Source organism: Xenopus laevis, chromosome 6L (genome assembly GCF_017654675.1).
Source record: "Xenopus laevis strain J_2021 chromosome 6L, Xenopus_laevis_v10.1, whole genome shotgun sequence".
Classification (NCBI taxonomy): domain Eukaryota; kingdom Metazoa; phylum Chordata; class Amphibia; order Anura; family Pipidae; genus Xenopus; species Xenopus laevis.
Genome location: NC_054381.1, coordinates 43,804,498 through 43,816,887, shown reverse-complemented (window position 1 = coordinate 43,816,887; position 12,390 = coordinate 43,804,498). Strand labels below are relative to the sequence as shown.

Genomic DNA, 12,390 nt, shown 5'->3' with positions numbered 1-12,390 from the left:
TGTGTCTTCTAACAGATCCTGAAATTCTTTATCCATTTGACGTCTCGTTGTAATAATTGTTACTTTCCCCTCCTCTGTTGTACAATAAGGGGTAAATTTATCAAAGAGTGAAGTTCCGCCACTAGAGTGAAATTCCGCAGCTCTCCATTCATTTCTATGGGATTTTGAAAGGCGTATATTTCAATGGGTGATTTCACCCTTTGATAAATACACCTTTAAAAACCCCATAGAAATTAATGGGAAGTGGCGGAATTTCACTCTAGTGGCGGAACTTCACTATAAACTTCACTCTTTGATAAATATACCCCTAAGACTTTCTCCTCCACACATATATTAGTGCACCTACAGGAAAGATCGGATGGGATCATCTTTTTTTCCACCTGCATTTCTGCATAGGTAGAGAAACAACCTCATTTACCATTACTCTTAATGATTTGATGGTGGTATCTTTTTTCAGCTTCATCTACTATGTAACTATTTGCCATACAAAGAGGTCAAGTGAGACAAAGGGCCACTATTCTTGTTCAAATAGTGCATTTATCATATACAGGTCCTGTAGTGAATTTATCATATACCAGGTCGTGTAGTGTGATCATCCTGGGTTGTGCCCAATCTTGGCTGTTTATTATAAGGCATCTGCCTGAAACAGATTGTCTATATCACTTCTCAGGACAATGACAGCATTGCCAGTGGTTTGTTCTGTGGACCTTGGCACATAATTCAACACAAGAAATAGCAGATCCCTGGCAAATACAGGAATGTCATTTATCTCTTTGGTGCTAACAGAAATCCAGCTTCAACTTTCATTGCCCTCTGCCTGTTACTTGTGTGTGCTCCCTGACTTTTATTAGGGCTGCAATACATTTTGTCTTCAGTTATAATTCACTTTCCCTTCTGTGCAGATGGAATTTGCAAGGGAAACACAGCAATTCAAGGCTGATTTTTCTTTTAATTAGAAATGATCTCATTATAAATTATCGCCGTGAATTAAATGTCTTCCCTGGCAGAAGGAATGCAGTACCTTGCCTTTGAATTCAAACAAGGGGAAATAGTTCTTTGTTTTTTTCTTTGTACAGGTATGGGATCCGTTATCCAGAAATTCCTGATCCAGAAACCTCCAAATGACAGAAAGGCTGTCTCCCATATTTCCCTTTTCTCTGTAATAATAAAACAGTACCTTGTACTTGATCCAAACTAAGATTTAATTCATTCTTATTGGAAGCAAAACCAGCCTATTTGGTTTATTTAATGCTAAAATGATTTTCTAGAAGACTTAAGGTATGAAGATCCAAATTTCGGAAAGGTTTGTTATCCGGAAAACCCCAGGTCCTGGGCATTCTAGAACAGGTCCCATACCTGTACCTCTTTTTATTCATTCAGGACAAATTGGGCTGATAACTTCAGCTGCCCAATTTGATAATATGGGATGGTTATTGTCTGGCGGGGGGCATTTATAGAGCTGGATTATGGCTGGAAATGTGGGCATGGAGCTTCATAGGTCTTCCATTTAATCACTACTGAGGTAGCTTTATCCACCTACATAATTGATAAATAATTATTGGTTTGGGGGCAAGCAGCTTAGTTATAGTTTAGTTAGAGTTTTATTTCAGAGAGAGCTCTTGAGCCAATTCCCTAGGCATCAGTCACAGAATTAATGGTATAAGCTGCATGGTTGTATGGTTAGTAGAGCTCTGTTTAATAACTAGAATAAAATAACTGCAAACAGAAACACAGTATAACCCACACCATGCTCTAAAGCAGGGGTGCACAATCCTTTTTACCCATGAGACACATTCAAATGTGAAAGAAGTTGGAGAGCAACATAGACCATACCTCCCAACATTTTGGAATTGAAAAGAGGGACAAAAAAAGTCGCCGTGTGTAGTGCGGGGAAATTGTTTTGGCCACGTCCATTTTTATGGCCACACCCCCTAATTACCATGTTCATTTTACAAAAATTGGCAGTTTATGAAAATTTGAACATATTTCTGTGTATTTTTTCAGTTATTACAGTTTTGCTAATGAAGGTGAATTGCCCTTTAGGGCAGAGACACATGCTCAGATTCGGTGAAATTTAGTCGCCCAGCGATAAACCGCCTCTACTTCTTTGGGACGATTAATCTCCCAGAACTGCCTCATGCCGGCTAGAATCTGAATCGCCAGCATGATGGCACTCGGAAAGCTTTGTTTTCTGAAGTCACACGAAGTTTCCGAAGTGTACCGATTGCCATCCCGCTGGTGATTTAGATTCTAGTGGACTGGCAGCCTACATGACGCTCTGTTTGGCAGTACACATAGTTTGTATGCAACTAAAGCTTACCTTCAAGCCAGGAATTCAAAAATAAGCACCTGCTGGAGGCCACTGGGAGCTAAATCCAATTGGCTGGTCAGAAACATGTTGTTGGCAATCTGCTGGTTGAGGTTCACTGCTATGAAACTTCCTGAACTCCCTAACTACTGTGTTCGCGATTACATATTTACACACCCAATAACATTACAGCTGCCTATGTAATGGGAACACTTTATACATCTGGTCCAGAGGAGATATTTGTTCCCTTTCAGCACTGGTGCTGTAGTGTTGAATTGACCATAAACATTGTTATAATAAACAAAAATAACCAAGCCCTTTGGCATTTCAACATTAGCATGTGCTCAAGGGTAAAGTCAGTTGTAGGCAGGGTGCTCCCTGCTGTCCGGTTATTAGATACGGGATTGGACAGGAAAATGTCTGTCATTATAGGTTAGGCCCTATATTGGGGCTTGATAAAGGGCTGGAATTGCCCAAAACGTCGCTTGGCTAGTGGCACGTATAAATACTTGATTCACTTATCGGAGTGCTGCTGGATTTATTGCTATACTATAGGTTAGGCTCTATATTGCTACTAATATTGCTATCATAAACTGAGTAATGGCCATACACAGGCCACTAATTGCCCAGTGCATGGGGCCCTCTGACGGGCAGATGATCGGGCAGGCTGAGAATTCCTGTTGGATTGAGGACCACATTGGTTCGTTCATGTGGCCCTTGATCTGATCGCCTGCATTACCAGCGTTTTGATCCGATCATTGGGCCCTAGGTGATGATCGGAACAGCCCGATATCGCCCACCTCAAGGTGGGCATATTGGTGAGAGATCCGCACCTTTGGTGACCTCGGATCTTTTCGTGTTTGGGCCCCTTAACTCCGGCCATGCACTGTGTGACTTCAGACCTCATGCCTATTCACTTACTGGACTATAACACAACAGGAAGGCTACGGGAAGTAAAAACTTCAAACAGAGCCATCTTAGGAAAGTGTCATACTTTAAGTCAGATTGAAGTAGACTCTCGCACACCGTTATGCAGTTATAAAGATTAGCTCGGTGCTCAATGGATGGAGGATACGGTAACCTCCCGGTAACTGGTACAAGAAAAGAACACACTGGCACACGAGGCTTGTATCTGCAGGGCGAACCCTTGCAAAAGTTTTTACTGCGGTGGTGCAACGTTTCAGGGCTCCGCCCCTTTGTCAGAGACAGGTGCATAGAAGCTAATGTATTTATACATTTTTTTATTCAGTTGTACTTGTTGCTTTATAGCTGTACATTCCATCATTCCAATTGATTCTGAGTCTCCTCTATGGGGACTGTGCTTGCCACAAAGTAAAGGAATATTCCACCTCTTTTCACACTGAATGGTACATTCCTATTTGAGCTTCTAAAGATTTGTGCATGTGAGTAGCAATGTGTGTTGGATACGAGATGATTCTCATAACAAACATCTCCTCTTGTCTTCCACAGAATGTCAATGGCATTAAGTACCATGCCAAGAACGGCCACAGAACACAAATCCGAGTGCGTAAACCTTTCAAGTGTCGCTGTGGGAAGAGTTACAAGACAGCTCAGGGTCTCCGTCACCATACAATCAATTTCCACCCACCCGTCTCTGCCGAGATTATCAGGAAGATGCAGCAATAAAAGCTGAACCCCCCCCCTCCCTGTGCCAAGAAGCCCTCACCAGCAGACGCTGAATCGGAAACAGCCGCCGTTCCTTTCTTATTTCCTTGGTTTTATTGGCCATTGTATTTCAGGGGAAGCACTCACTCACTACTAGGGATTCCAGTGCATGCTATAACCCAGCAAGCCCACCTGTTTGGAATGGTGTAAGTCTATAGGGGAATCGCTTTTGTACTTTTGCACAGGTTATGCCCCAGGCCCATTAGCATTACTTTGACAAAGGTGCTAAAATAATGAGACAAAACAATTAAATACATCAATGTCATTGTGCGATATCGGTTCAAACGAGAATTTTGTAGAGCAGGCACTCGAATAAAATTATTTATGTCACATGTTCAGCCTTACGCGTTTTGTGTTACAAACATGAGTGTTTGTAACATGAAACGCGTAAGGCTATACATGTGACATAATTTTACCTATATCTACTGCCTGGTGGAAGATTGCCTTTATTCAAGTGCCTGCTCTACAAAATTCTCGTTTGAACCACTCCCTTTGCTCAAGGCTCAGGGCAGCGCACCATGTGATACAGGACTAACTTTATATGTATAATCATTGGGCGATAGCCCCTACTTTCTCCCCTCCCCCATGCTCCAAAACATTTATGGGGAACTGCCATATTGTAAAGATAAATATCCTCTTAGATCAGCATTATTATTGTGTATGGTTCGAGAACAGAGGATTTTCCAAAGTGGTGCTAAAGGTATAAACAGCAAGAAATCATTGTGCCTGTTCTAAGGCAATTATTTGCATTTAACATACACACAGATTAGTGCAGATAGGAGCTTTAAATCCATGTAAATGCTATTAGACATATGAGTTCCATTAACATACCCCTCTCTCTGCATTGTGCTGCTTTGGCCTTGATTGATTGCTGCCTGTTCATTCAGATGGATGGAAGTCGAGCTGCTTTTCAATGGCTTTCTCATGCAGGAAGGGACAGGCAGCATGAGCCATTTGGTTGCACCAGTGATAAACGCAAATAGAAATCAGAAATAAAATGATAGGGGAACTAAACCCAACCATGAAGCTGTACCATGGCGCTCGCTAGTTCCCTATAGAAGTTGATGAAAACTTCACCAATGAGAATGCTGATTACCAACACTAGACCAGTCATCTTGCTGTTATCTTACATACAGATTATGGCACTTTGGCTTCATTTCACGACATGTCCTTTATCCCAATGATTCCAGTGTAATATAATGACCCCAAAATGGTATAATAATCTCTGTATGTAAGATAACCACAAGATGCCTGACATAGTGCTGGGAATCATATGTTTATGGTCAGTAGAATTCTTATTGGTGAACTGTTTTCCAATGTGTTTTGTGAAATAATACAGAGATCTAGGGGGCGCTGTGGGACAGTTCTACAGTTGGGCTTAGTGTCTCTTTAAATACTGCCAAAAAACTGTAATTAACTAATATTTATTAGTGATGGGCGAATAAATTCATCAGGTGTGAATTTGCGGCAAAGTTCCGCATTTCGCGGCCGGCGCATATATTCACAAAACTGCGACGAAAATTTGCTGGCGTCAAAACAATTTGTACGTGCGTCAGAATAGTCGCTTCTGTCAAAACTGTCGCGCGTCAACATTATCCGGACACCCATTGACTTTAATGCATGCATCAGAATTGAGGCGGGTGTCAAAATTGACGTGGGCATCAAAATTCGTGCTTCGTGGATTTTTTACCGTTTTGCGACTTTCGCAGGGAATTTTTCTGCATAGAGAAACGGGACAAATTCGCTGATCACTGATATTCATGAGAAGGGGGGGTATTAAACATCCACTGCAACGTAGTAGGTCCCTACCTGTATATTTTATGTATGACAATATCAGTGTTAAAGGAGCTGTTCACCTTAAAAAGAACATTTAGTGTGACACAGATATTAATATAAAAAATATTTGCAACTGGTCTTTTTTATATATACTTTTTTGTAGTATTTGCCTTTCTTTTCAGACCTTAAAACATAAAATATATTCTGGCTGTCAGATTTAGGGACACCCAGCAACCAAAAAGGCTAGATTTGTTTTGTTACATTATTTTACATTACTTATCCTTCTGTCCAGTTTTCCCATTCAAACCAATGCCTGGTTGCTTGGGTAAATGGAACCATAACAACTGGATAATAGTTTATTTCAAAACAGCACAAAGAAATGACCAACTTTAGAATATCACTGTCTGCAACAAACTAAAGTTCATTTGAAGGTGAACTGCCCCTTTAAAGGTTCATTTGTAACACTAAGATCATGCATTAGAAGGTCATTGTGTGTATGGGGGGTCCCTACCCTTATTTACACCATGCCTGCCTATAAGTCACCCAAAAATGAGGTTCCCCCAACCGTCTACCATGCTAACCTACAGCTTACAGACTATTATACGCTCACTAATCTATCGGCAAATACCCATTACAGTGGTGCCCCGGGATCTAGTCAGGTGATACTCATTCCTGCAAGTACTGCTATAACAGTAATAGGGTTATTTGTGCAAAACCCCTTGGGAACTGGCATGTTTGATTTCCCCCCGTGATGATCATTTGTGAATGGGAAGGGTTTTTTTTTTCTAAAGATAAATTCCTTTTTTCCAACCACTTTGCCACCATTTTGTAAGGTTTGGCAGCAAATGTGGATCTCCCAATCACATACCAGGACTGAAGGACCTTTTCCTATATATATACTGTATGTATGTGTATATATAGATGATAATGTCACAACATCTGTAGCATATTAACCTTTTCATGTTGTCAGGGTCCTTCACTGCAAAGAACATCATTTTCATTTCACTTTAAATCTCCTTAAACCTGCCTTACGTAAGAAGCTCAGTATGCTTGGTAATGATTGCATAGGTTACAGAGCTATAATTAAGAATGTTTAACATAATATTATAATACAAATTATTTTCATATGTAATAGCATACATATAATAATTGTGCTTGCTGTTGTCTCGGTTACTCTCTTATCATGAAAGTGCTCAACCCCCTTCCTTGTTTCTGCCAACATCAAAATAGCATTGGCCACAACCTACATTGTCAAGAACCGGCACCAGAATTACATGGTAGTTTGAATATGAATTAATTTTATGGACCAAAACACATCGAAATCCACCCTTTTCACCTTCTCATAACAAAGCATTATGTCTGGCAGCATTGCAGTGTTGAGACATTAGTCGAGACCAGGTTAGTCCAGAGATGATAAAACAACTCAACTGCATCTCAACTAAACAAATAAACGTAGAAGTAAAAAATTGGGGAATAAAATTTGAATTGACGTTGAGGATTAAAATTCTCATTTGTATATACAGGTATGGGATCCGTTATCCCGAAACGAAAGAAAATTCCGAAGTACGAAAAAGGCCATCTCACATAGACTCCATTATAATCAAATAGGGATGCACCGAATCCAGGATTCAGATCGGGATTCAGCCAGGATTCGGCCTTTTTCAGTAGGATTCGGATTCGGCCAAATCCTTCTGCCTGGCCGAACCGAATCCGAATTTACATATGCAAATTAGGGGTGTGAAGGGAAATTGCATGACTTTGTGTCACAAAACAAGGAAGTAAAAATGTTTTCCCCTTCCCACCCCTAATTTGCATATGTAAATTCGGATTCGGTTCGGTATTCAAATCCAAAATAGTGGATTCGGTGCATCCCTATAATCAAATAATTTTTTAAATATGATTTCCTTTTCTCTGTAATAATAAAACAGTACATTGTACTTGATCCAAACTAAGATATAATTAATCCTCATTAAAACTCATTGGTTTTGCTCAGTAGTATTAACACATCAGCTACTGGAATTGTTGGGAGATTAAAGTACAACTAAAGCCTAAAAAAGGTTATGGTTAGAAATGCTGTATGTTATAAACTGAACTTACTCTACCAGCTCAGAGGTTCATTAACCCTACAGCAGTAATGTCCCAAGCCTTCAATGTTGTCCACAGTAGCTCCCCCATCTTGGATCTTGTTAGGCCAGAGGTCCCCAACCTTTTTTTACCCATGAACCACATTCAAATGCAAAAAGAGTTGGGGAGCAACACAATTTAATTGGCTTTAATTGGCTATTTGGTAGCCCCTATGACGACTTTCAGTTTAAAGGAGGCTCTACGTGGCAAGTTGGCAGTAAACCTGGTTTTATGAAATTAAAACTTCCTTCCAATCCAAAAATTAAATAATAAACACCTGCTTTGAGGCCACTGGGAGTAACATCCAAGGGGTTGGTGAGCAACATGTTGCTCCCGAGCCACTGGTTGGGGATCACTGTGTTAGGTCATGTGTTACCTGCCAGTGGCCTTGCACATGCTCAGTGAACTCCAAGCTGCTGCTGACAAACTAAGCTTACGTTGCAAAAAAAAAAACTAAGGATAAATCTGATTAGTTCATGCTAAAGGGCTGATTATTCCTAAATTCTGATGCAGAATACATTGGTTTATATGTTGCCATGTAATGTTAGTCTGAAGCTTATATTCCATATTTAGTTTATGTGGGGGACCCCTAATCTCAGCAGCCTAGATCATGAGGAGGAGCTACAGGGGCATCTTTCGTGGCAAAGATCTTCATTGCTAAAGGGCTGTGTGGCTTTGGGCTGGTACAGAATCCAAAGCATATGGCAAAGTATCTTTAGAATGTGCTGAGCTTTAGTTCTCCTTTCATAGGAATTCCCCATGATTGTCTTACTCCAGACACAGATATGTGTAGTATGGTAATATTTCATGTTAGAGCATTGGTCAGTGAGACGACACATCCTGAGAATGTATGGAAAAAAGGCCACGGCACAACACTGCAATGCTGCTGGTTCCTATTCACCCCTCGCTATTACTTTCCCTTTATTTTCTGTCTGTCTCGGGACAGAGATGAGAAGCACTTTGTAGTTCTATATTGCCAACAAAGTAAGACTTGTCTGCAATGCCAATACGCGCAGCTCCGCGTGTGCTGCACCCCCCAAATTCTCAGCCTAGATAGAGGCACACCCTGTTGAAAGGTTTCCTTTGATGTTTATTGTATGTTATTTTTAACATTGATTTAAGCTGTGCTTTCTTTATTTTTAGCCGAGTGATATTACCCACATGCCACATGGAGTTTTCTGCTTAAGCCTATTGGTCCCTCTGCTCAGCTGACAAAGAGTTGGGAGTCAAGTGTTACATGTCTGGACCATAGCACACACACAATGCTATACATGTATACTGTATATATATATATGAATGAGCTGGAATAGGCCTTAATGCCTCTCACTGACATGCATTCAGAATAAATGGAATTTATACAATGGGCCAAACCCTTCCACTGGCTAAGACTGGGCAGAGATGGGCAGCTTTATTCATTCAGCCACACAAGTGATTCTTCATTCAGATGTTGCAGTAACGTACACAAGCACCACTTGCTGGTCACCTGCTGGAAAGCAAATATTTGATTGGCTGTTGTGGTTACTAGACCTGGTGCAACATTTATAAATCCCCTCCTTGCTAACTCCTTCTGAACCAGCACATTTGGAGCCCAAAGATGCCCTGAAACCAGTACAATGTGCCCCAAAAATGAAGCACTGACGAGCCATCACTCACTGTCCAGCTCAGGCATCTCTAGGTTAGGGATTTTACATATTGTGTTAGTGGGTCTGTGAAAAAATGCTTAGTGTGTGTTGGCCAGTGCACTTCCCATATGTTATAAAAGGCACTATTCTTGCCTAGGTGCAGTAACCCAGAGCAGCCAATCAAATGTTTGCTTTCCAGCAGGTGACTGTTAAAGGCTGATTGGTCACCTTATTACATAAGCCCATAGGAGGCAGGCAGACAGGGGCATTTTTTTCCAGTTCTGTTTTCCACTGAGTGTCAGTGACTGTGGCCCCTGCTGGATATAAGAGGCAGCAGGTGCAGAGCCAAGAGGGATCCCCAGGCAAGATTGAGAAAATAATCATCTGGGCAATCTCTAGCTGTTGTTAGACTAGTTGGGGGTTATTTACTAAACTCTGAATGCAAAAAACTGAAATGTTGTGGGTTTTTTAGTATACAATCCTATTTTTAGTAAAAAAAAATCCACAAATTTTTCGGGATTGATTATACCCAAGGATGGAAAAAGTCAGAATCCGAAAATCCGGCATCTCTAACCTGCCGAGGTTGCATATAAATCAATGGGAGAAGTCCCAAAGATATTTTGATCTGTGCTGGGTTTCATATAATATTCCGAAGATTTTGTGGTTTTGGGCGAAAATCAAAAAAAAGCGGAGTTTTCGGGTTGAATATCTGGAAAATTAGTATGATTACTTTTTTCGCTAATTTTTCAGTTTTTTTCCTGAAAACGAAATTTTCTCTTTGATAAATAAGGAGAAAAAACCTGTACGGATTTGGTCGGAGTTGTTTTCAGAAAATATTGAGAAAAATTTGGACTTTGAAAAATGGGCCTCCCTGTGTTGGGCGGCTCTCCTAGGGCCACCACAGAACCGGACATCTAGGACCACTTTCACAGCCATTAGATGGAGAAAGTTATATAAGTCTAGGATGAAGATAAGAAAAGGCTGACGGTGGAATGTTCCTTGGCTGGGGCCCCATGGACTCTTGGGGGATGTTTAGGGTGATATTTGGTGAATCCCATCACCCCTTTATAAATCACCCCTATAACCTGGGTCAGAGAAAGAAAGCATTGGGGTGGCAAGTAGGAAACGATTCAGATGAATTTGGAAGAATATCCATGGGGCAGAGAGAAGGAGCGGGTGTTGGGATGGGCACAGAATAAGAATAATGCCTGGTATTGGTGTGTGCTGTGATCCAGACATGGGGAGGAGCTAGAGAGTCCTGTGCGGCCATTATAGCCCTGGGCAGCAGCGTTGGCAGCGCTACAGAAAGCAAAGTATTTCTTTGGCCACGCCCCTCTGGATCCCAGGCAGGAGGTTAGCGGAAAAGCAAAAGAGTTGTAAAATAATGTCCTTGTTGCATGGAGATTCTGTTCAGCTAGAAAAGCGGAACTCCCATTTCTATTTCCCCATTGTGACAGTATTATGATGATGATCCTGGTAAGGATGGGACTATTTTGTTATATTGTGTATAGTGAATGTATTGTATGGTGTCTGTGAAAACAAATGTGCTTAAATTATATTTTCATATGTTTTGTTGGGGACATTCAGTCTGAAGGGGCCAGAGGTTTTAGGTTTCCAATCTGAAGGCAAAATCTTCTGTCAAAGCTGCTTGTAAATGTAAATGAGAGTGAAATAAACGGCCTCTGACTGAGCCCTGGGACAAACGCCTCTTTATTCTCTGCGTGCGGTTTTTAAAGGTCAAAGAAAGACGCAAAAGAGAAACTCCATGGAAAGAGCCTGAGAAGCCAGAAACTCCGAATCCATCAAAATAATCATCTTATTGGGCCTTCTCTGTAAATAAGCCTCAGAAACACGTCACTATATTCTCATTGCAGCAGTAGACTTGGCTTTAGCAGAAGAAGACTCCCTGCAATCGACCAGCCGCCAACATGTGGCCATTTGCTTGTAAATACTTGCCATTTTATATAATACTGAAAACAATCCATCAGTTTAGACTAAATACACCAGAGCTTTGACTTGACACCGAACACTCCATGAAGAGAATGTACTAAGCACTTGGGATACACTTAATCCATCATTTTTGGGTTTGGCCGAATCCAAAGTCCTCCATAAAAGAGAAACCTTTAAAGTCACATGATTCACTATGCTTGATCTCTGCACTCAGTGCACCCCTACCTGGTAGCAAACCCCGCCCCCATGCCTTCACTTAAAGGAACCTCGTATTCCATTACTGGGCACATGAAGAGCAGTCGACTAACACTTCCCTCTCTAAGGGCTCTTACAGACGAGCGTTTTTACCTGCGCTCCCCTGTGTTCCGTTTTTCAGGGATACCGATACTGCTGAAAGCAGGAAAAATGCAGCATGTTGCATCTCAACCTGCGTTCGGCACCTACACGCGCCTGTGTGAGTACAGCCCCATTGGAAAAAATGTAATGCGTCTATCCCTGCGCTCCCTTGCGGCTGAACGCAGAAAAACGGAACGCAGGGGAGCGCAGGTAAAAATGCTCGTCTGTTAGAGCCCTTATGATTATCTTATAGGCAATACAATGGTGACCAACATTTTCAGGTTGATTGAGGTCCAGATGTTTGAAATAAACTACTAATTAGACCATATTATTAGTCCCAATACTGGGGGGGGGGGTGTCCAGGTGTTGTGTCTTTATACCAGGTGATGTACCTTTGTGCATTCTGGATATCCAGTATTACAAAAGTTTTCACAATGTGCTTGAGACTGGGTCACAGAAGTAAGGGCTCTTACAGACGAGCGTTTGAAGGTGCGCTCCGTTTTTATGCGCAGGAGTAGACGCATTCAGTTCTTTTCAATGGGGCTGTACTCACACAGGCGCGTGTAGGCGCCTAACGCAGGTTGAGAC

At 41.4% G+C, this 12,390-nt stretch overlaps 1 protein-coding gene across 1 annotated transcript in view; it reads left to right on the top strand.

Moving 5' to 3' along the window:
* The window catches only part of jazf1.L (JAZF zinc finger 1 L homeolog), a 189,833-nt gene extending 183,279 nt beyond the window's left edge, over nucleotides 1-6,554 (top strand). Inside the window, exon 5 of the mRNA XM_018267419.2 lies at nucleotides 3,779-6,554. Within this exon, the coding sequence (XP_018122908.1) occupies nucleotides 3,779-3,955 (177 nt within the window). The 3' untranslated portion in view covers nucleotides 3,956-6,554. The remainder of the gene's footprint in view (nucleotides 1-3,778) is intronic.
* The last annotated feature ends 5,836 nt before the right edge of the window (nucleotides 6,555-12,390 follow it).